This window comes from Podarcis tiliguerta (genome assembly GCF_965153285.1).
Source record: "Podarcis tiliguerta genome assembly, chromosome: 14".
In the NCBI taxonomy this organism is placed as follows: domain Eukaryota; kingdom Metazoa; phylum Chordata; class Lepidosauria; order Squamata; family Lacertidae; genus Podarcis; species Podarcis tiliguerta.
Window position 1 is genome coordinate 16,438,916 of NC_139547.1, and position 22,220 is coordinate 16,461,135.

Below are 22,220 nucleotides of genomic sequence, written 5' to 3' on the forward strand. Positions count from 1 at the left end.
GCATAATGCTAAAATATGTGTACTGCTTTTATGAAATGTATTGTATTCAGTCTTGTAGGCTCAAACTGGTGGAACTCCCAACTGAGATGAGACAGGCACCCTCCTTGCTGAACTCCAGCCTTTGTTGGGAGAGGCACTCCTTTAAGTATTTGGGTACTGAGCCATTTAGTCTCCATTATGGTGCTGGAGGAGACTCTTGAGAGTCCCATGGACTGCAAGAAGATCAAACCTCTCCATTCTGAAGGAAATCAGCCCTGAGTGCTCACTGGAAGGACAGATCGTGAAGCTGAGACTCCAATACTTTGGCCACCTCCTGAGAAGAGAAGACTCCCTGGAAAAGACCCTGATGTTGCGAAAGATGGAGGGCACAAGGAGAAGGGGACGGCACAGGACGAGATGGTTGGAGAGTGTTCTCGAAGCTACCAGCATGAATTTGACCAAACTGCGGGAGGCAGTGGAAGACAGGAGTGCTCTGGTCCATGGGGTCACGAAAATGTCCAAGAAAAGATTAGTCTTGGGAACCTTCTGGCTCACTTTCTTGACTGCTCTGTAGCACCAGCTCCCCCAAATCTTCTTATTCTTTCTATTCTCATTATATCTGCTGGCCTGCCTGCTGCCTTTCATAATAACAGCTGGTGATAAGGCACGACAGCTTCCTGCAACAACCTTGTGGTAGAATTCTTGAAATGTGAAAACGGACTTCTGTGCAGCGGTTATATTTGTCCCCTGGGGCAGGAAGCGTGCTGTGGCAATCTATCAGACACCCCTCCCAAAGGCATTTCAAATGTAAAGAATCCATCAAGGCCTCCTCTCTTTTGGTGGTATCTGACTGGACTTGCAATTCATGTTAAATCTGACAAACTTGTGCTTGCAAGTGAATGAGAAAGTGGCTGTCTCTTTAAAGTATTGCTCATGCTTATGTAATTCTGAGATGCGTAGTTTTGTGTTTTTTCCCCTTGCAGAAACTTAATGCTTCCTCCACCAGGACCTACTTAGTTTCCATATTTCTCACCACCCCACTCCTGATTTGTTCCTGATCAGGGTCGATAAAAATAAATGACTTCTAATTTTTTTTAAAAAAAATGGATTTTTAAAAAATTTAAATTGGATTTTTAAAATAAAATGCCTTTGGAGGAAAAATCTTTCGAAAGATAGTTTTTATTTAAAAAAGTTAAGTTACATTATAGTTCAAAGGCTATTCATCAGAAAATAAGAATTTGTTTAAAGTTTTTCATGTGTGCTATAACTCAGTCTAAGGTTGTTTTTTAATTGTTTAACCACATCAGTTAACAAACATGGATACATATGTTATAATGTTATTGTTTTGGTTAAATAAATTGTTTAAATTGTTATTAAGGAAATGATTATTTTTCTCCTTCCAGTAAAGTACAGCAGAAAAGTTGTCCAAATATCAACAGTTAACTTATTAAACCTCACTATAATTTCATAATTATCTGTCTATGTATTTCTAATAGTATAACTCTGAAAATTTATTATTCCAAAAATGAAACCTTCATCTGGTTGTAAATTTTAAGATCATACCAGCAAGAACGAGTCTTTCTGTAAAAAAAATATGATTTAAATCAAGACTAGTGATTTAAACCGTGATTCGATTTGAATCAAATCCACCCTGTTACTGATACTTCAGGCCTTACCTTGGAATTGCTAGCATTTCTTACCTGATATAAAAATGGTTTAATAGTGGCACTTAAAAGAATCATGAAGCTTTTGTTCTATGCGTTGTACATTTCTGGTGTCCAGTCCGGTCAGTAGCGTAGCGTGGGGGGTGCAGGGGGGCCCGGCCGCACTGGGTGCAACATCTGGGGGTTAGGGGGCGCAGATCCACGGGTTAGGGGGTGCAAATTACTTGCCTTGCCCCGGGTGCTGACAACCCACGCTACGCCACTGAGTCCGGTGAACCAAGAGCCATGATTAGATGTGTCTGTTGAAATGAATCATCTCGGAACTTGTGTGTAATAACTATGGGTTGCAATCTAGTGTCAACTCTGCGTTACAAAGATGCCTACAAACATGACATGAAGGCTGACAACATCAACCATGTGGAAAACCCTTGCAGACAACCACAGTGCCTGGAGGCAGATAGGCCATGTAATCCATAGTAGTGACCATAGGACAAATGGCCATTGGGAGGAACGCAGAGAGAAGATGGTGCATCTGCGGCAACACCACCGGACATCTTCATCTGCCCCAGCTGTAACAAAACATGCCTCCCCCATACAGTGGACGCTTGGGTAGCGAACGTGATCCGTGCGGGATGCACGTTTGCAACCCACAGTTTTTGCAACCCGCATTTCCGCATGCGCGGGCTGCGATTCAGCGCTTCTGCACATGCGTGACCGCCAAAACCCGGAAGTAACCCATTCCGGTACTTCCGGGTTTCAGCAGTCCGCAACCCGAAAAAATGCACCTGAAGCATCTGTAACCCGAGATATGACTGTATTGGTCTCTACAGCCACAGCAGGCGCTGCAAATGCCCAGCAGTTTGACTTCACCCCCAATGGCACCCTCTTCCACTGTTTCCTGAGGCAGATGCATGTGGGCAGTTTTGCTGGCACCGCAAGACTTCTGTTTCCTACCCTATGACCCCCCCCCCCAAATCTGCTCCAGAGGGGTGCCCCTAATGCTTCGGAGTTGATTTTTAGGGCACATAGGAGAGGCAGGGACAGTAGGGAGGGAGGGAGGGGAAGCCTCATTGCTCACATAGAAGTTTGCTGAGCCAGAGGATCTGCAACATTACCTGATCCTGCAATAGGTGTTGGAATCACTTTGTTTGTTAACAGTACCAATGGAGCACCTCCTGTTGCTTTGAAGTTACTAATCTCAAAAGCGTTAGAAAAAAATGACTAGGGAAAATGTCATTACAGTGGTACCTCGCAAGACGAATGCCTCGCAAGACGAAAAACTCGCAAGACGAAAGAGTTTTCGTTTTCTGAGTTGCTTCGCAAGACGAATTTCCCTATGGGCTTGCTTCGCAAGACGAAACGTCTTGCGCCTTTTTCTTAAAACCGTCAATGCATTCCTATGGGAAACCGGGCTTCGCAAGACGAAAAATCCACAAGACAAAAAAACTCGCAGAACAAATTAATTTCGTCTTGCGAGGCACCACTGTATGCTTTGGCCACAGCCAGAGGGCTGAGGACTGCTGGGCCATATGTGAGTCAAAGAGTATTGCACCGTGTCAGCTGCCTTAAGATTCATTTGATTGAAAAGCTGGGCATAAAACTTGCAAGAGGTCAGGGGTCAAACCTTTGCATGCAGAACCTATTCTCTGCCAGTAAGCTACAGTTTCTCCCTGTAAGTGTCAGGCAAACCAAAAACACTGGTTTGGTGGAGAGAGAGGCATTGCCCTCCTAAGTTTTTTTTATTATTATTAAAAAAACCCTATAGAAAACTAGATCTGAACAATCAAGGCTGTTTGGTTTAGCCCTGACGGGAAGAGAGTGTTACGCCAGAGGGTTACTGGGGAAAAGTAGAAACATCCGGGAGGGGAGGATTACTGGAAGGGTAAAGAAAGGGCTGGGTGGTAGGTTCTGTGGAATAATTCTCTTTCCAAGCAGAATGGTGCTTCATAGCAGAAGATCAAACACGAGACGAGTAATGTGGAGGGGTACATTAAGCGCACAGAGAGCTCACTGAGCTCATTTATAAAAACAGCCAGGTAATAGCCTGGTTTAAGGTGAGGCCTTTGATGAAGGCTGTGTGTGCCTGTGTTTTTCTGTGTGTGCTTTGTCCACGTAAGAGGAGAAATTCACACCTCTTTCCGAATTCTTAACTTTTTAAGAGAAGTCTCTCAATTTCAGCTTTTCTCAGTTTCCTTTCCAGTCTTTAAGGTTGGTTCAGCCAGTTGTGAATCGTGCCCCTTGAAAATCCATATATGCGTATTTTCCTTGAAAATCCATATGCATTTTCCTGCACAATAGGTATCTTTCTGCACAATTCTCTTGATGATAAGCATTTTTACAAGCAATTTCCCTCTCATATATTGCATTTCTGTATGTTGTTTTCACTAATATGCACGTTGATTTTGCGTGGTATGTTTGGAGAGTTGCATCTCAAGGAAAGCGTGGGTTTCAAAGGAGAGCTGTGCTGTGGCGTAGTGTGGGGGGTGCAGGGGGGGCCGGCCGCACCGGGCGCAACATCTGGGGGGGGGCGCTCGCACTCGCAGCTCTCTGCCCCTACCTGGCTCACTCACTCTCTCTCACTGCAGTGCTGGCTGTGCAAATCCGATCCGAGCTGCCGGGTCGCCGCCCACTGTGGAGGGGGGGGGTGCCAGGCATGCGGTGCGGTGCGGAGAGAGAGTGAGGGACTATCTGGGGGAGGGACAGTGCAGCGGGGGGGGGGCGCAAATTACTTGCCTTGCCCCAGGTGCTGACAACCCACGCTACGCCACTGGAGCTGTGTTTCAGTTTGCATCTGGATCTAGGAAGGGCAAATCTGCATAAAAATATGAGCTGAATCAACTTCTCCCCATCTTCTAACTGTGCCACCATCTTGCCCATTTATTTGTTGGCTTGGCAAGTCTTAGCATTTCCTGTTTTTGGCACTGTCTTCTGTTCACCTTTTGTCTGTCTCTCCACCCCCAACCCCCCCAAATGAATGCTCGAAGCACTACATACCAGTGCTGCCTCTGTGGTTTTCTGGAGAGAACAAAGGCGGAGGGAGCCAAGTATGGCCTGGATCCATTTGTGTCTTGAACTGGTTGACTCTGGGCATGTTGTCAGGTGCCCTTGTACTTCCGCAAACCAAAGTAAGAATTGGGCAAAACAGAAGGAACTCTTGAGAACCTAAGGCTAGATCTAAACAGCTTTCCTGGGAAAATTGCCATATCCTGATTAGTTTATGTGGCAACTTTTTTTCCAAATCTTGTGTTGGATTAAGGCTGTGCCCAGACAGCAGTTTCACTCATTTATTTATTTGTCTAATTTTTTACTGACCCCACTTTTGTCTCAGAGCCTGCCCACCACTACTGTGTCCAGACTCCCAGCTCCCCAAAACAGCAGGCAGAAGTTCCTTTCCAAAGTCTTTTGTTAGGCTACTGCGATGCATAAGCCCCTAAGGTACCGTATTTTCCCGTGTATAAGACGTCCCCATGTATAAGACTATTTTGGGGGGGAGGGACGCGGGTGGAGCTGTGGGTTAAACCACAGAGCCTAGGACTTGCCGATCAGAAGGTTGGTGGTTCGAATCCCCGCAACGGGGTGAGCTCCCGTTGCTCGGTCCCTGCTCCTGCCAACCTAGCAGTTCAAAAGCACATAAAAGTGCAAGTAGATAAATAGGTACTGCTCTGGCGGGAAGGTAAACGACGTTTCTGTGTGCTGCTCTGGTTCGCCAGAAGCGGCTTAGTCATGCTGGCCACATGACCTGGAAGCTGTATGCCAGCTTCCTCGGCCAATAAAGCGAGATGAGCGCCGCAACCCCAGAGTCGGCCATGACTGGACCTAATGGTCAGGGGTCCCTTTACCTTTACCTTTAGATCAAATGAGGCATTGCCCCACCCACTTCAGTCTCCCTGCAGCCAACCTTCGCCTCCCTCCCTCCCTTCTTTCTTACAGCCAGTTCAGAAAGTAGCACTGCATTCCAGCTTCCTCCCCTTTAGTCTCAGAATTCCCCTTGCAGAATTCAGCTGGGGGGAGCAGGGGCCAAAATTAGAAATACAGTGGCACCTCAGGTTACATACGCTTCAGGCTAGAGACTCTGCTAACCCAGAAATATTACCTCAGGTTAAGAACTTTGCTTCAGGATGAGAACAGAAATCGTGCTCTGGCGGTGCAGCGGTAGTGGGAGGCCCCATTAGCTAAAGTGGTGCTTCAGGTTAAGAACAGTTTCAGGTTAAGAATGGACCTCCAGAATGAATTAGGTTCTTAACCTGAGGTACCACTGTAGTTGGCTCTGGTTCCACCTACTTATTGTCCTGCCTTTCTGCCTTGCCAGTTCCAGTGGGCACCAGCCATGAATGCCACACTCTTTGAGTCTCTTACAATAACCCTTGCTTGGATGTTTTGCATGAGTGGAAGCCTACAAGTTCAGTGACAATTACTCAAAATAAAATAAAGTAAATCAAGTGTTCCGTGAGTTCTGCTCCAGTAACTTCTTCAAGTTGGTTTCCTGGTTCATTAACCTTTTTTAAAAAAATAAAAGGGTTGAATTCTAAAGCATTGTTTTGGCTCTTATATCGCAGATTAGAATACATCCTATGGTTATTTATATATAAATATGAACAATTACGATCCAGTCATCCAGAGAAGCTGGTTGAAGGCATGTTATGAAACACGGGTGAACCTTGGAAATAACCTTTAATGCCAGAATTATGGCAACAGCTGGAAATTTACCTGTAGATGTCAGTGTAATTAGGCAGCTTGAAATTACAATAATAGCCTAATAGGTAAACTATTCGTTTTTACTTTTTGATGGAGGTGATAATTAAGATGGTGAATTTGTGTTTTTTAAATAGTGGAACAGCTTTATAGATGTACCTTGCATTGAGATCAAATCATGTATGCTTTAATTTTAATTTCAGAAATAAATAATATTTTTAGGGGAGTGGTTTGGAGGGTAAGGATATAAAATGCCGGTTTCAAATTTCACCCTCGCCATGAATGGTGTCAGTGGCTCTAGACATGCTCCTTATACCCTGGGCAACCTTGCTATGCTATGGTGAGAGAATGACTGAGGTGATTTTATGTGAAGTACATCAAGAAAAAATGCCTATATACATTAGGACTGAGGAAACATTTGTCGTCCAAGGGCCACATTTCCTTTAAGGCAGCACTCTGGGGGCCAGATGCCAGCGGGGGCTGGTTGAGTTAGGATGAGAATGATCCTGGGGAGAGCTCTAGCAGGTTGTGGGGGACTAGGGTGGATAAAAATCAATTTTTTAAAAAAAATATTAATAAAAAAATCCGTTTTTTAAAATTTAAATTGGATTAAAAAATAATAATAATCAGATTTTTAAAATAAAATGCTTTTGAAGGAAAAATCTTTCTGAATATAGTTTTCTGTTTAAGTTACATTATAGTCCAAAGGCTATTCATCAGGCAATAAGGATTTGTTTTAAGTTTTTCATGTGTGCTAAAACTCAGTCTGAGTTTTGTTTTTGTTTTTTTAAAAGTTTAACCACATCAGTTAACAAACATGGATACATCTGCTATAATGTTACTGCTTTAGTTAAATAAGTTGTTTAAATTGTTATTAAGGAAATGATTATTTTTCTCCTTCCAATAAATTACAGCAGAAAAGCTGTCCAAATATAAACAGTTAGCTTATTAAACCTCACAATAATTTCATAACCTGTCTATGTATTTCTAATAGTATAACCAAATCAGTAATTTTTGATATAACTGTAAAAACTACTCTGAAAATTTATTATTCCAAAAATGAAACCTTCCTCTGGTTGTGAATATTAAGACTAGACCAGCAAAAATGAGTCTTTCTGTAAAAAAAGAAAGAAAAATTAAATCAAGTCTTAATGACTAGTGATTTAAATCGATTTGATTTAAATCAAATCCACCCTGTAGGGGACCCACAAGAAAGGAGGGAATCATCCATCAGAGATCCAAGGTGAGGATGGGAATCATGGAGGGGTAAAGGTAAAGGTACCCCTGCCCGTACGGACCAGTCGTGTCCGACTCTGGGGTTGCGCGCCCATCTCGCTTAAGAGGCCGGGGGCCAGCGCTGTCCGGAGACACTTCCGGGTCATGTGGCCAGCGTGACGAAGCTGCTCTGGCGAGCCAGCACCAGCGCAGCACACGGAAACACCATTTACCTTCCCGCTATAAAGCGGTACCTATTTATCTACTTGCACCCGGGGGTGCTTTTGAACTGCTAGGTTGGCAGGCGCTGGGACCAAACAACGGGAGCGCACCCTGCCGCGGGGATTCGAACCGCCGACCATACGATTGGCAAGTCCTAGGCGCTGAGGTTTTACCCACATCGCCACCCGCGTCCCCATGGAGGGGTAGTTTCTCCAATCTCTTCCCCATGCCGAGCCCCTCTGGCTCCTCAGTTCCTGCTGGATCCTCCTGTTCCGTAGAAACCCCTCGTGAGCAAACATGCCCCGGAGCAGCTGGAGGCTGGCTAGGGGTTCTGGTACTCCACATAGGGTGAGGCTACTCTCTTTGCAAGAGCAGGAGATGCCCATTCCATCTCCCAGGTCCAGGAGAATCCAGAAGAGCAACAGAGGCTGCAGCCTGTGTTGGTGAAGCAAAGCACCTGCAGAAATGTCCCCGTCCCCTCTCCATCATTCAGCCCATTCCCTACTTAAGTCAGAGAAGGAGAGAGCTAAGGCTTGGGTCTGCATAGCTAGGAAGTCTGCATTGTGTAGTAATGAATAGGGGATCAGCAATGTGGAGGATTGCCTAAAGTACCGTATTTCTCCGTGTATAAGACTAGGTTTTTTCACCAAAAAAATAGGTTTAAATTTGGGGCCCGTCTTATACATGGGTAGTGCTGAGGGGTGTTTTCTTAATTTGGAGTCCCCCCCCCAACAGGTAAAGGCACCCCTGACCATTAGGTCCAGTCGTGGCCGACTCTGGGGTTGCAGCATTCATCTCGCTTTACTGGCCGAGGGAGCCGGCGTACAGCTTCCGAGTCATGTGGCCAGCATGACTAAGCCGCTTCTGGCAAACCAGAACAGCGCACAGAAACGCCGCTTATCTTCCCGCCAGAGCGGTACCTATTTATCTACTTGCACTTTGACGTGCTTTCAAACTGCTAGGTTGGCAGGAGCAGGGACCGAGCAATGGGAGCTCACCCCGTTGCGGGGATTCGAACCGCTGACCTTCTGATTGGCAAGTCCTAGGCTCAGTGGTTTAACCCACAGCTCCACCCACGTCCCTCCCCCCCCCAAATAGTCTTATACATGGGGACATCTTATACACAGGAAAATACGGTACCTTAGGGGCTTATGCATCGCAGTAGCCTAACAAAAGACTTTGGAAAGGAACTTCTGCCTGCTGTTTTGGGGAGCTGGGAGTCTGGACACAGTAGTGGTGGGCAGGCTCTGAGACAAAAGTGAGTGTGAAGCAACGAATATTAATTTTCTTGGAGGACTCTTATCTTCCACCCAGGCCAGGAAGAGCCATTAGCAGAGTTCAAGCATACCTGGAAGACCTGCTCCCTGCCTTGCAGACCTTTTCCCACCCTGACTGACTCCAGCTACAAAAGCTTGAGGCTGCGGAACTGACTCTTGGGCTGGGGTTTTGTTTAGGGGTTTTTGTTGTGGGGGTTGTTGCTGTTGATTGGTATAATTCTCTCCCCCCCCATCTTTATTTTTTGCTGAAGCAAAACGAAAAGAAAGATGCCCATTTGTGCCATCTGTATGTAACACAGGTGGCATGCCATGAGAAAACATGATGTGAACCAGCCTCTTCAAAGTGTCCCCAAAAGTTGAACTGGGCAGAAGACTGAACAACACGGGGAAGGGCTTGTGACCCTGTGATAGGAAAAAGATTACTTTTCTGCCTTGCCCTGAATGTGAAAAGGCATTTTTCACGAAGGTCCAATCTGGTACATGATTGACGTTTAATAACAGAAAGAAACCGGTGGAAAGATTTTGGGACACCTTGCACGGAGTTAATTAACTCTCATGCCACAGGGGAAAAGTCTCTTCCCATTCAGTGCTGTTGCCTTTGCTAAAAAGGGTGATTTTACATTACACATACTTCTGTAAATCAAGAAAATCTTTAATAAAAAAAAATGGGGGGGGGATAAATAAAACTCTACTAGACTGCACCATTAGCTAATCCATTGCAATTATCAATTTTTATCTTTAACTTTTTACAGCTTCTTTTGTACATTACTATGCATGCAAACTACCTAATGTAAGTAGTCATAAAGCTGATAATAGTAATGGAAAGGTTAAATTTAATATAATTAACCTTGATGTTCAATTAAAACTGCCCACTATGCTAAGCACAATGCCAGAAAAGACGATAGTAGATTATCTATCTTGCCATCTAAACAGCAAACATACCTATTATAACACCTTCCTATCACTGCTGGACAATAGTGTTTCAGTGGTTTGCAACCATCTTTCAGTGGTTTGGAAAGCCTTGACCAGCAATGATATTCCTTGGATATTTTTTAACCTGATGGTTACTGATTTACAATCTTTGTAAAATAAATACAATTTGCGGGGGGGGGGGGGAGGGTGATTTTGAAAGGAAATGCAAAAAGGAATTCTCTTTCAGCTAATTATAACAGAGTCTATTAGCAGTGATGGAAAGGGACTTGGACTTCTCTGGAAATGCAGCCACTGAAGTTATTTTAATTAAAGCTTGTCTGTTGATGCTCGTTTATTCCCAGCGGGGCGTTATTGGCTGAACTGACGGTGCTGCTTGCATTAGATGTGATACTGAATTTGAGAATTACCGTATTTTTCGCTCTATAAGACGCACCAGACGACAAGACGCACCTAGTTTTTGGAGGAGGAAAACAAGAAAAAAAATATTCTGAATCTCAGAAGCCAGAACAGCAAGAGGGATCGCTACTCAGTGAAAGCAGCAATCCCTCTTGCTGTTCTGGCTTCTGGGACAGCTGCGCAGCCTGCATTCGCTCCATAAGATGCACACACATTTCCCCTTACCTTTTAGGAGAGAAAAAGTGAGTCTTATAGAGCAAAAAATACGGTAATTAGGACAGGGTTGCGGACTCCTGCTTGCAACTTGCATGTGCTGGAGTTATCACGGACTCTCACAATTGGGGCCTTTCCCACCAATCACATTGATATGAGGAAGTGCAAATACATATAAGAAAGTCAAGATAGCCGGACCAGTTTTATAAAGGCCTTTGCTTCTTTGGGGAGAGTCTTGGCCATCAAAATCCCTGTAGGCAGTGTACGCCCACACTATGCTTATACGAGAAGCCTAGGAGCCGGGCTCATAATTGTAGTCCAACCCTGAAGTAGGAGTGACTTGGATGGGAGTGAGACCTAAGGGGAAATAGCAAGAATGAGGCATGAGGAATAGAGCCAGGATCTCAAGGCAATAAACAAGGCAGATATCCAGCATTCAGCGTTTACTCAAGCGGAGAATTGCTGCTGCAATGAACAGGCAGCCTCATGCCTGCAGCTGAGGCCTTATATAAAGCTCCTGGGTCATTCGGGGTTGGTGAGTAGTGCAGCCAAGCAGAACTCTGTGGGTGGAGTGAGTGAAGCCACTTAAGGGTTGAGCCCTCCTGGCTTCATCACTGCTGAGCAAGGCTTTGAGCCTTAGATCTCCCACAAGCCGCTGGGTTCAAAATGTCCTCCCCTGGCCTGGGAATGGGCTTAGTAAGTGCTAAACAGCCGAAGAAATAATTCTGCTACTCCTCCAGCTCCCTTTCCCAAATTCTTGCTGTTTTTATACTGCTCTGCAGTGTACCCACAAATCCTTTGTGGGGAGCAGGCAGGGCTTTGCAGGTACCAACTTGGTAGATTTATTTTTTATTATAAAAAACATGCAGTGGGTCTGTGCTATAAGGAAGCAGGTGAGGTCAGACATTTTCCCAGTACAATGGTACCTCAGGTTACAGGTGCTTCAGGTTACAGACTCCGCTAACGCAGAAATAGTACCTCAGGTTAAGAACTTTGCTTCAGGATGAGAACAGAAATCACGTGGTAGCGGGAGGGCCATTAGCTAAAGTGGTACCTCAGGTTAAGAACAGTTTCAGGTTAAGAACGGACCTCTGGAATGAATTAAGTTCTTAACCCGAGGTACCACTGTACAGGCACTCTCCCTCCCCCCAAGGCACGAGCACATATACATGTGGCACAGGGAAATAAATATTGATTGGCTGCTCCTATCTGTGGCTCAGATCCCCACTCCTGGCACTGTGGGGCGTGTGTCATACTGTCGTCTCTTGTATATTATTTACTGCAAAGCTCGATGACTACACTCTTTAGCGACGAAACATCTGATTACCGGAACGACGTCCGAGCACTGAACCACTGGTATATCACAGGTGGACTCTTTATTACTGCATTTGCAATTGTTCAAGATAACATCTAATTTGGAAAGGGAAGAAATGAGCACTGAACCACCGATATATTTACAACAGCACTCTTTATTTACTGCATTTGCAGTTGTTTAAGTAAGATAAAACCTATTTTGGAATGAAACTACTTTTGCCATTTTTATAGACGTTTATTGTTTGCTTTGCAGATAGTTGCCTAAGTGATATTGTCTGATGTCGATACAGATAGGCAGGGGGAAGGGACCGGAACATATGGGATCGGCATCCCTCTGCTGTGCCGCTGGGTCCTAAAGCAGCTCTTGGCATCCTAGAGAATAGGCGCCCCAGTGCGCCACTAGCTGCACAGCCCCGGGCCAGTGGGAGAGGCGCACATCCATCTCCTAACAAGGTGGGGGTGGGGCGCGGAAGAGAAGAGGGGTGGTGGGAAGAGAGTGTGAGGAGCTGAGCTGATTGGGGATGCTGAGGGCAACTAGAGCTGCTGGGAGAAAACAGAGAGGGGAGGAGGAAATCAAAGAAGTGAACAACTACTGCCTGGAAGTCGCTTGGGGCTGCTGCCCAGGAGAGACTGGAGGGAAGGCTTGGGGCAGCAGCCCTAGCAGTGTACTTGAGTCCCTCCCTCCCTCCCTCCCTCCCTCTTCCTCTCCTTCCTCATCCTGCACCTTCCTTGTTCAAGTGGTGTGCTCCTCACTTTACGAAATTTCACGTACATGTGCAGAGGCCCGGAACGTGACCTCTGCCTAAGTGGGGGAATGCCTGTATATAGATCAGTGGTTCCTAAAGTGTGTGATAGCACCCCTAGGGGGGGATTATCTAGGGAGGATGCACAGAAGCAAGGGGTGAACATTGGGGGGGGGGCGCTGGAAGTGTGAACGACTTGAAAAGCTAGTATCAGCGGATCAAGTTCATCAATTTAGTTGAATTGATTAATTGTTTAAAATGCATTCTGAATAAATGTGCACTCTCTTGAATTTTTATTGTGTTGTTTTCTTCCTTAGTGGTTTGTGCAAACCACCATTCTGAATAATGCTACTTATAGGGTAGGGGGCACTGGGGATGAGGTTATGTAACCACAGGGGCGGTGGTACAAAAAAGTTTGGGAACTGCAGTCGATTAGTTGCAGGCGGGGGGGGGGGGCGGGGTGGACCTGTGGGCCCAGTCACTCTGCATCTGAGTCTGCAAGCCTCCCTAGCTCACTTGTCCAAAAACCTAAATTCTGTTCTACCCCTAGAGTGTGACCTCCTTATTTCCACTTCAATTTGTTTCTCTTTATTGCAGCCCATCCTTCACAGTTGCATCTGGCAGTATATGACTCCATTGTGATTCCACATTAGTAAATTTTATGCGTAGATCCCTGTTTCCACTCCTTAGGTCGCTACCAAAGTATAAGAAGGGCCCCAGCATTGCTCCTCAAGGAGCTCTCCTGGTTGCTTCATTGCGGTTTTGTCTTTCAACACTGCTGTTTGTCTTCTTTCCTTCTAACCTTCTCTATTCCCTAATTCCCAGTGTCTGTATCAATGCCCATCTTTTTTCTGTTTTCTCATACTATCAGGTGCTCTGTGGAAGTTTGTACTTAGAACACAATTCAGTAGTTCTGTCATCTGTTTCAGTGTATATTGAAGCATGGTGCAGAAATGAGTAAACTTAAGCAGTATGTTCCATCTGCCTTAGAAGTACCGTCGACTGGCTGAAACATCTTCAGATACACCAGTTCTAAAGTAGCAGCATTGGCATGTCATATACCGTATTTTTCGCTCTATAGGACACACTTTTTCCCCTCCAAAAATTAAGGGGAAATGTGTGTGCGTCCTATGGAGCGAATGCAGGCTCCTTGGCTTCAGCGATAGCAATGCGAAGCCTCCGAAGCGCAGAGGGAGGCTTCAGGGATAGCCGCCTGAAGCCTTTGGAGTGCAGCGGGACCTCGCGCTGCGCTCCGAAGGCTTCGGGTTCCTTTTGCTGAAGCCGGGAGAGCAAGACTCTCCTGGCTTCTGCAAAGAGGGAGAGCCGCCCAGCGCTCCTTCAGCGAAGTGGGAGGAGAAATGGAAGGGGCTCCGTTTCTCCTGCTGCTTCGCTGAAGGGGCGCTGAGCAGAGAGGGGGAGATTATTTTTTTCTTGTTCTCCCCCTCTAAAACAAGGTGCGTCCTATGGTCGGGTGCGTCCTATAGAGCGAAAAATACGGTAATTGTTTTGTTTTGTTTTGTGGACCTAGAAGTATCTTAGTTTGCCATCTCTGTATTGAATTGACTGCTGTCTAATTGGTGCTGTGCCATCAGATGAAAAATATAATAAATGGTTATTGCCTACTGACAAGGATATGTCAAGGACAGCATCCATCACAATTTCAAACCCTTGTAAAGAATCCTGAAAATTCTGGAAAGAGAAAAATATACAGTGGTACCTTGGTTTACAATCTTAATCCATTCTGGAAGTCTGTTCTTAAACCAAGCGTTTTTAAACCAAGGCATGCTTTCCCATAGCAGCGGGGGACTCAATTTACAAATGGAACACACTCAACAGGAAGCGGAACATGTTCTTATTCCAAGGCAAAGTTCACAAACTGAAATACCTACTTCCGGGTTTGCAGTGTTCTTAATCCAAGTTGTGCATAAACTAAGCTGTTCCTAAATCAAGGTACCACTGTACTATGAATCAGAAAGAAAGAAAGGGATAAAAAAAGTGTGCCTGAATAACCTTCCCTGGCTTGGTATCCTCTGGAAATTGTTGGACTACAACTCCCATCATCCCTTGCTGGCTAAGGCTGATGGGAGCTTTAGTCCAATGACATCTGGAGATACCAGGTTGGAAAGGCTGCTCTTTGCGAATGTTTGTTGAATGCTATGCTTTTGCACTTGCTCCAAACGATATTTCACCCTCAGTAGTGTTTAGTAGGCTGCTGCTGTTATAAAATTTAATTTTTGCTCTCTCTTCCCATATTTTATTGGGTGCTTAATATCCAGGCCAGTAAAGATTGCAAAACTCTTTCCATTCTAACAGTTAACCTCTTGGGTTGAAATTTTCCATACTTCTGGACTGAGTTCAGATTGCTGTAACTGAGTGCAATCCAGAGCTATTAAAACAAACGGGAGTTCTGCCACATTGGCTTCAATGGGATCAGGGTTGTTTGCATCCATAGGCTGCTTTTTGCCCAGCAATGGATAACTTTTCTCAACTTGATGTCAGTGACATTATTTTATCATTTATAGTGTTCTGCTTCTCTGCTTTAAAGCACTAGCATAGTTTGTAATAAATCTGTAATGGTCTATAATGTCTTGAATATTTTAATTGTGGGTTAATGATAGAGAGGATGCAAGCAATTTATTAATTGTCTCAATCTCATATTGGGTCCCAATGTTATACAGTTATTTGCTGAGACATGTGGTAGATTTATTGCAGCTGGTGGGGGTGGGGTGAAATCTGGAATAAGACCGCAGTGTGAGGGAGGGTTTAATCTGGATCAGAACCATGTTGAGGACAAATGTTTACATTTCTTCCTCCACACACCCATGCTGTCGTCCTGATCAGGACTGTGCCTGTATAGCAGAGCAGCAGCATTATGCAAATCATTAAAAATTGCAGCATTTGTTCCTAAATCATTTCCTTCATATATTTATACTTGTATTGACAGTATTGTACAGTACTAACCTACCCTAGTGTTGCAAGCTTGGAAGCCAACGCTTCTCTCAGGAAGCATTCATGTAAGGGCTAACATTAGGATTTACCGTATTTTTCGCTCTATAACACGCACCAGACCATAACATGCACGTAGTTTTTAGAGGAGGAAAACAAGAAAAAAATATTCTAAACGGAATAGTGGATATATGATTTTTGTGGTTCATGCTGTGGCCACAGACATGTGATCTGACAGTGAGTTTGGAGTAGCCCAGTGCAAAAAATCCTGAGGATCCATGTGGATCCATGCTTTGTAACCACGGAGGAGGGAAGGAAGGGGAACCATGGATCCTCTGCTCACGACTGCAGCAGATCCCCACCACCACCCGCAGGCATTCACTCCATAACACGCACAGACATTTTCCCTTACTTTCTAGGAGGAAAAAAGTGAGTGTTATGGTGGAAAAAATACGGTATTCAGAATATCATGCAAGTATTCCCACAGGCTTTGTAATAGGAGAATACAACTCCTATTTTTCACCCCGGGACCACTGTGCCAAGTTGAAGACCTGGGCTCTTCCAGAAGACCTATTTGTTGAGCATTTATCCTGATCACATGGGAAGAAAAGGGTACCTTTAATCGCAGTAGAGCTCAGAAAATTCTTTACCTCCCTTGCTCTTCCCCTTTCCGCCCTTCATGCGCTCTGTTTTTGCTCTGTCCCAGCCCTTAGCGTGGCTTTTTCCAATCCCGATAATAGCATTGTAGAGTTGGAAGGAACCCCAGGGGTCATCTGGTCCAACCCCCTGCAATGCAGGAATCCTGCCCACAGCCGTCCCTGGGTGGGCTCGAACCCCCAACCTTCGAACCCCCAACCTTCGAACCACCACCAGGCGCACTGACCCATTGCGCCACAACTAAATCTTTGACCATTTCCTCCTCCCTCCTTGCTATTTCTCTCCCATCACCTCCCTCTTCCTCCTCCCAGCATCTAGCCTTGCTCTTTCTCTCTCCACCACCATTTATGCTCCATGTACGTCTTTCTCTGCGTGCCAAGTGTGTGTCTCTGAATTAAGTGTGCTCTAGTCTACCGCGAGGGACGCGGGTGGCGCTGTGGGTTAAACCACAGAGCCTAGGAGTTGCCCATCAGAAGGTCGGCGGTTCGAATCCTCGCGACGGGGTGAACTCCCGTTGCTCTGTCCCTGCTCCTGCCAACCTGGCAGTTCAAAAGCACGTCAAAGTGCGAGTAGATAAATAAGTACCGCTTTGGCGGGAAGGTAAATGGCGTTTCCGTGCACTGCTCAGGTTTGCCAGAAGCGGCTTAGTCATGCTGGCCACATGACCCGGAAGCTGTACACCGGCTCCCTCGGCCAGTAAAGCGAGATGAGCGCCACAACCCCAGAGTTGGCCACGACTGGACCTAATGGTCAGGGGTCCCTTTACCTTTAGTCTACCACGACCTCTGGCCCCACCTTTCCCCAGCTTCACCTGTTGTAAGCTGCCCTGCCTTGTTCTTCACCCCATCAGCCCCAGTGGGCAGCTGCCCCTGCCTCAGAGCCTCCCTCCTGGTCACACGCCATAGCAGGTCTTTCAGATGGGTACTCATGCTTCTGAATGTGTTGGGCTTTCCTTTTTCAGCAGCTGTAATACGATCTCATCTAATCTTTTACAGACAAGAGCAGAAGAGTCCCAAGGTGCATACTTCTTGCCTGAGTTTGCATTATCACCACAAGGAAGCTTCTTGGAAGACACCACAGGAGAACAGTTCCTCACCTACCGCTACGACGATCAGGTTTGTCTGCTGAATATGAAAATTATGGAGTTCTTTTTAATCTTTCCAAGGGAACAATGGGGCATGTGTGCTCTCAAAGCAGGCCTGTTATCTTAATGTCTGGCGCAGTATTTATAAAGGGACAAACAGCAGTTTTAATATTACCGTATTTTCCGTGTATAAGACGCCCCCATGTATAAGACGCCCCCTGTTTTTTGAGCCCCCAAATAAGAAATAAATAATTGCAACATTCCGTGCATAAGACGACCCCCAATTTTAAACTTTAAAAAATTGGGGGGAAATATAGTCTTATACACAGAAAAAATGCAGTATTTAGTTTTACTTGTGGGCTTCATTCTTTGACGAAATAAAAAATAAAATAAAAATGGCACCAAGAGCAACATTGCAAAAGCCAAAAGTTATAAATCTAATGCAAAACAAAGATGTTATAATGCGAAATATATATAGAAAAGTATTTGTACAAATAGCTTTGCTAATAGAAAAGATACAGGGGAAAGCAGGAGACGCAAAAAGGTATGTAGCATTGGGTCAGGAATAGTGCCAAACCATGGCTTAGTGCTCCTAAATGTGCCATTTGTATGCATGTTCCTCCTTCCCTCATGTGCTATGATACTCTTCCTGCCTGTCAGCAAACAAATTGGATTTTGGAACCAAAGCTAGTGTAGTGTAGTGTCTAACTAAGGTTTGGCCATAATATTGCACAACAGTTTAATAGACAACTATAGAAGGGGAAATTGCATCATAATCAGAGGTAGCCCTACCACCTAACGAGATCATCTCAGCTGGCAGGTTTGGGACACAATTACATGTGCAAAAGCTCTTATGACATTGACTAGTGCAAGTTCTCTTGCAATGAGTGCAAGAAGCACAGTGTCAGGGAACTGCCATCGTCTCAGGGGCGAGAGGGGAAAAGCCGGATGGATTACAGAGAGCCCCCAAAGATCGTGGGAAGCAGCACTTCCTCAGCGGAGGAGAGTAGCCACGCCTCCAGTGGAGAGGAGCTTCAGGGCTCGGAGGAGGCAAGGCGGTGCCAGGACACCTTGCCTGGGCAAAGCGGGCAGGAGAGAGGTCCTCCGTTACCCACGCCTTCCTTGCGCAGTAGGCTTCTGCGCAGAGAGGGGAGGCGCAGACTGGGCGTCAAGAAATTACTCTGCTGGGGAAGCCCACTCTCAGATTCTATTGAAGAATATTCTATTGAAGCATATTGCCTGATTGCTCTCTAGCAACCAACCAATACCTCTAACACACAGCAATGTGACTTGTGCCCTAGAGCATCTTCTGAATTGTACTTTGTGCAAAGGGGGTACTGTATGGATTTCCCCACCCTTGGTACCAAGACGACCTTGTCATAGATCATCCAACTTTTCTGGTACTTGCCTGTTTAGCATCCTGGGAAGGCGAAATCTGATTGCGTTCATAATGCAATTTGAAGTATGTGTAGCTTGTAGGGAAAGACCTGCCAAAGAAGCTGAAAAACATCTTCATGTATTCGACAACGGCGGCGAGAGTCTTAATAGCACAAGGATGGAAGACTGAGGAAACTCTGACAAAAGAAGTATGGCAAGAGAAGCTGATGGACTATGCAGAATTGGCAAAACTGACACATAAACTACGGGACAAGGATAACTGTGACTTTAAAGATGAATGGGAACCTTTTACAAAGTTCTTAAAGACGCAACAAAGTGAATTGAACTCCTTGGCAGGTTTTGAATAAACAGTCACAAACTTTTTATTGATAACAAACAGCTAGACAAATTAAGGATCTATACAAATCTGTAACATGCAGAGAATAGCATTTTATAGAGAAACCAGAGATCGGAACTGAGGGAAGTTGGGGTGGGGTGGGGAGGGGGGGTTGTTTTATGGGAAGGGGGAAATGGGGGGAAATTAAGGATGATATATTTTAAGATAATATGTTTTGTTTAAATTTTTAATAAAAAATATATTTTATAAAATGAGGTATGTGTAGCAAGGAGCTGTATTAATGCCTGGTTTAAAAAGCCAATTGCCTTTTCTGAAAAGGAATTTCTTGAAACACCTTCCACAAGGTGCAGCCCATAGCAGATGGTAAGCTAATTCTTGTGTCCTGTTTTTTATGTAGCATTTTGACTAAATGTGGTTTCCTCAACAGAGAATTGTTCATTTTTACTGGATAAATTTATATATGAAATGAACAGATTTTCATTTTACACTTTCACAGTTTTTGTTTATGTTGAGCTTGTTGAAGTAGAACGTTAAAAAAGTTAAATTGTAAAGAGAGGGTAGTAATGGATGAAGCAGGGAGTCTGGAAAATAACAAACCATGTTTCTTATAATTAAACCAGCAGTGTGTACTCCAGAAGCCATAGATACATTACACTAAATGTGGAATAGATATAATGGCAAAGAAAGCAACATGAAAGGGACCCTGTTAATCTTGGCAGACGATCTAAAGTAAACCTAGGAAGTGTGTGGCCTGCTGTGGAAATTTACTCATAACACAATGTGTCCCAGAATCCCACTGAACTCCACATCAAAACAATCAGAACTGCATTCATGGGTACTTAAAGCACATTGCTAGTGCAATCCGAATAATGCAGAGATTTATAGAACAATGTGAAAGAGAATGGTTTGTCTCTCACACCAGCACCATTTCTGATCACACAGCATCTTGGCTTCTGGAAATTCTGTTGTTGGGAGACCACTCTTCACACCTTACCGTATTTTTCCGTGTATAAGACAACTTTTTTTCTGATTTTTTTGGTGATAAATTGTGGGCCGCCTTATGCACTGGTTAATATGCTAAGTAAGCGAGAGCTGATGCTGTGGCGGTAGCAGGGAAATGTTGGAGAGGAGGCTGCTTACCTGCTCTTCCCGTCTTAGGAAGAGTATTTCGTGAGTGCCAGTGTCCGGTGTATTACGGCACCAGTTCTGTCGGGGGGGGGGGGGTCGTTGAAAAGCGGCTCAACAGCTTAGCGAACTTACAAAAGAAGCTTGACAACTGTTGAGGGCTCCCAAAAAATAGGGGTCGTCTTATACATGGAAAAATGCGGTATGTGGTGTTGAGAGGGTGGTTATATGGTATTGGATTGCTAGCTAGCTCCAAAATCCTCAAGGGAGGAACAAGGCTGTCCTGTTTCTAATCAGGGCTAAGGTGAAAGCTCTCCATTTAGGTGTGTGTGTGTGTGTGTGTGTAGCATTGCCTATTGATTTTATTGACCCCTCTTGTGTACACTGTTGGTATTTTGTATTTTATTGGTATTTAAAGAATAAAAGGAGAATTCCCTGGATGCCAAGATCCAGCTTTTGGGCAAGTACTCTTTGGTGAGAGAACCCCAGCAGAGATTTAAAATCACGAAATATGCTGCAAAGTAAAGCCATTAGACATGAGCCAGTGTGGTGTAGTGGTTAAGAGCGGTAGACTCGTAATCTGGGGAACCGGGTTCGCTTCCCCACTCCTCCACATGCAGCTGCTGGGTGACCTTGGGCCAGTCACACTTCTTTGAAGTCTCTCAGCCCCACTCACCTAACAGAGTGTTTGTTGTGGGGGAGGAAGGGAAAGGAGAATGTGAGCCGCTTTGGGACTCCTTCGGGTAGTGATAAAGCGGGATATCAAATCCAAACTACTCTTCTTCTTCTTTAAAATAGCCCTTTCTAAGTCACTCACAAAGCTCCCCACTTTGTTAGAATAGAAAGAGACCGCACTTTGGTAAGTTAAAAATGGTTGGATTACAAAAAGATTCATTTGCTTTTCCATACAGTTGCAAGAAAAGTTTCAAAATTGGTAAATGTTTACCAATTATTTGTATAGAAACGCGAAGACTGTTTGATTAAACTGCGTGGTCTGAGCTTGGAGCAGCCAGCCTAGACATCTTTCCTGGTTGGGTTCATGTGGTAGAAAGGGAAGAAAAGAAGAAAAATGAGTTTGGTAACCGTTCCTTCCAAGGTGAGGGAGTGTGACCTAGCTAAACCTCTCAGGACAGCTTCCTCTGTGCTCTTAACCCCTTCGTGCATTAATTGGAGTTAAGCATTTTGGTTGTCTGAGGCTGATTTACCCCACACACGCTGTATTAATTGTGTATAGATGCCTTTGGTGATGCCATCAAGTAGCCAAATCTGCTTCTCCACATAACGTGGTGATGTCATCCACTTTACAATAGTGAGTGATTGGCTGGTATCTCTCATTTGAATACATTGCCCTGACACTCAATTAACTAGTGTGCCTGCAGTGATGTCGTTCTGTAGCCAAATCTGATTGGCAGCATGGCACTGTGACATTGCCCTGTTCTTTCCATGACACCTGATCAGCTGGGATCATACATGCCACGAATCTAGGAGGGAGACAGGAGCAGTAATCCATAAGGGTAAATGCAACCTACTACTTCTTATTTGGTGCTGGAGGAGACTCTTGGACTGCAAGAAGATCAAACCTATCCATTCTGAAGGAAATCAGCCCTGAGTGCTCACTGGAAGGACAGATCCTGAAGCTGAGACTCCAATACTTTGGCCACCTCATGAGAAGAGAAGACTCCCTGGAAAAGACCCTGATGTTGGGAAAGATGGAGGGCACAAGGAGAAGGGGACGACAGAGGACGAGATGGTTGGATAGTGTTGTTGAAGCTACCAGCATGAGTTTGCCCAAACTGCGGGAGGCAGTGGAAGACAGAAGTGCCTGGCATGCTCTGGTCCATGGAGTCACGAAGAGTCGGACAAGACTAAACGACTAAACAACACTTCTTATTAATTATTATTCATAGCAGTTGGGGAGAAAGGGAGCACTTAGAATCTTTGAGCATGTTGGAACTTCTGTTCATGCTTTTGGAGATGCTGTTGAGTTATAAAAACAAAGTACTTCTTGCTTGGGTTTACCCTAGG

The 22,220-nt window shown here is 45.0% G+C and overlaps 1 protein-coding gene across 2 annotated transcripts in view; it reads left to right on the top strand.

The window, feature by feature from the left end:
• The window catches only part of ADAMTSL3 (ADAMTS like 3), a 291,781-nt gene that overhangs the window by 39,904 nt on the left and 229,657 nt on the right, over positions 1–22,220 (top strand). For both annotated transcript variants that reach the window (XM_083411788.1, XM_083411787.1), the window contains exon 3: positions 17,247–17,366. In XM_083411788.1, the coding sequence (XP_083267914.1) occupies positions 17,247–17,366 (120 nt within the window). The remainder of the gene's footprint in view (positions 1–17,246; positions 17,367–22,220) is intronic.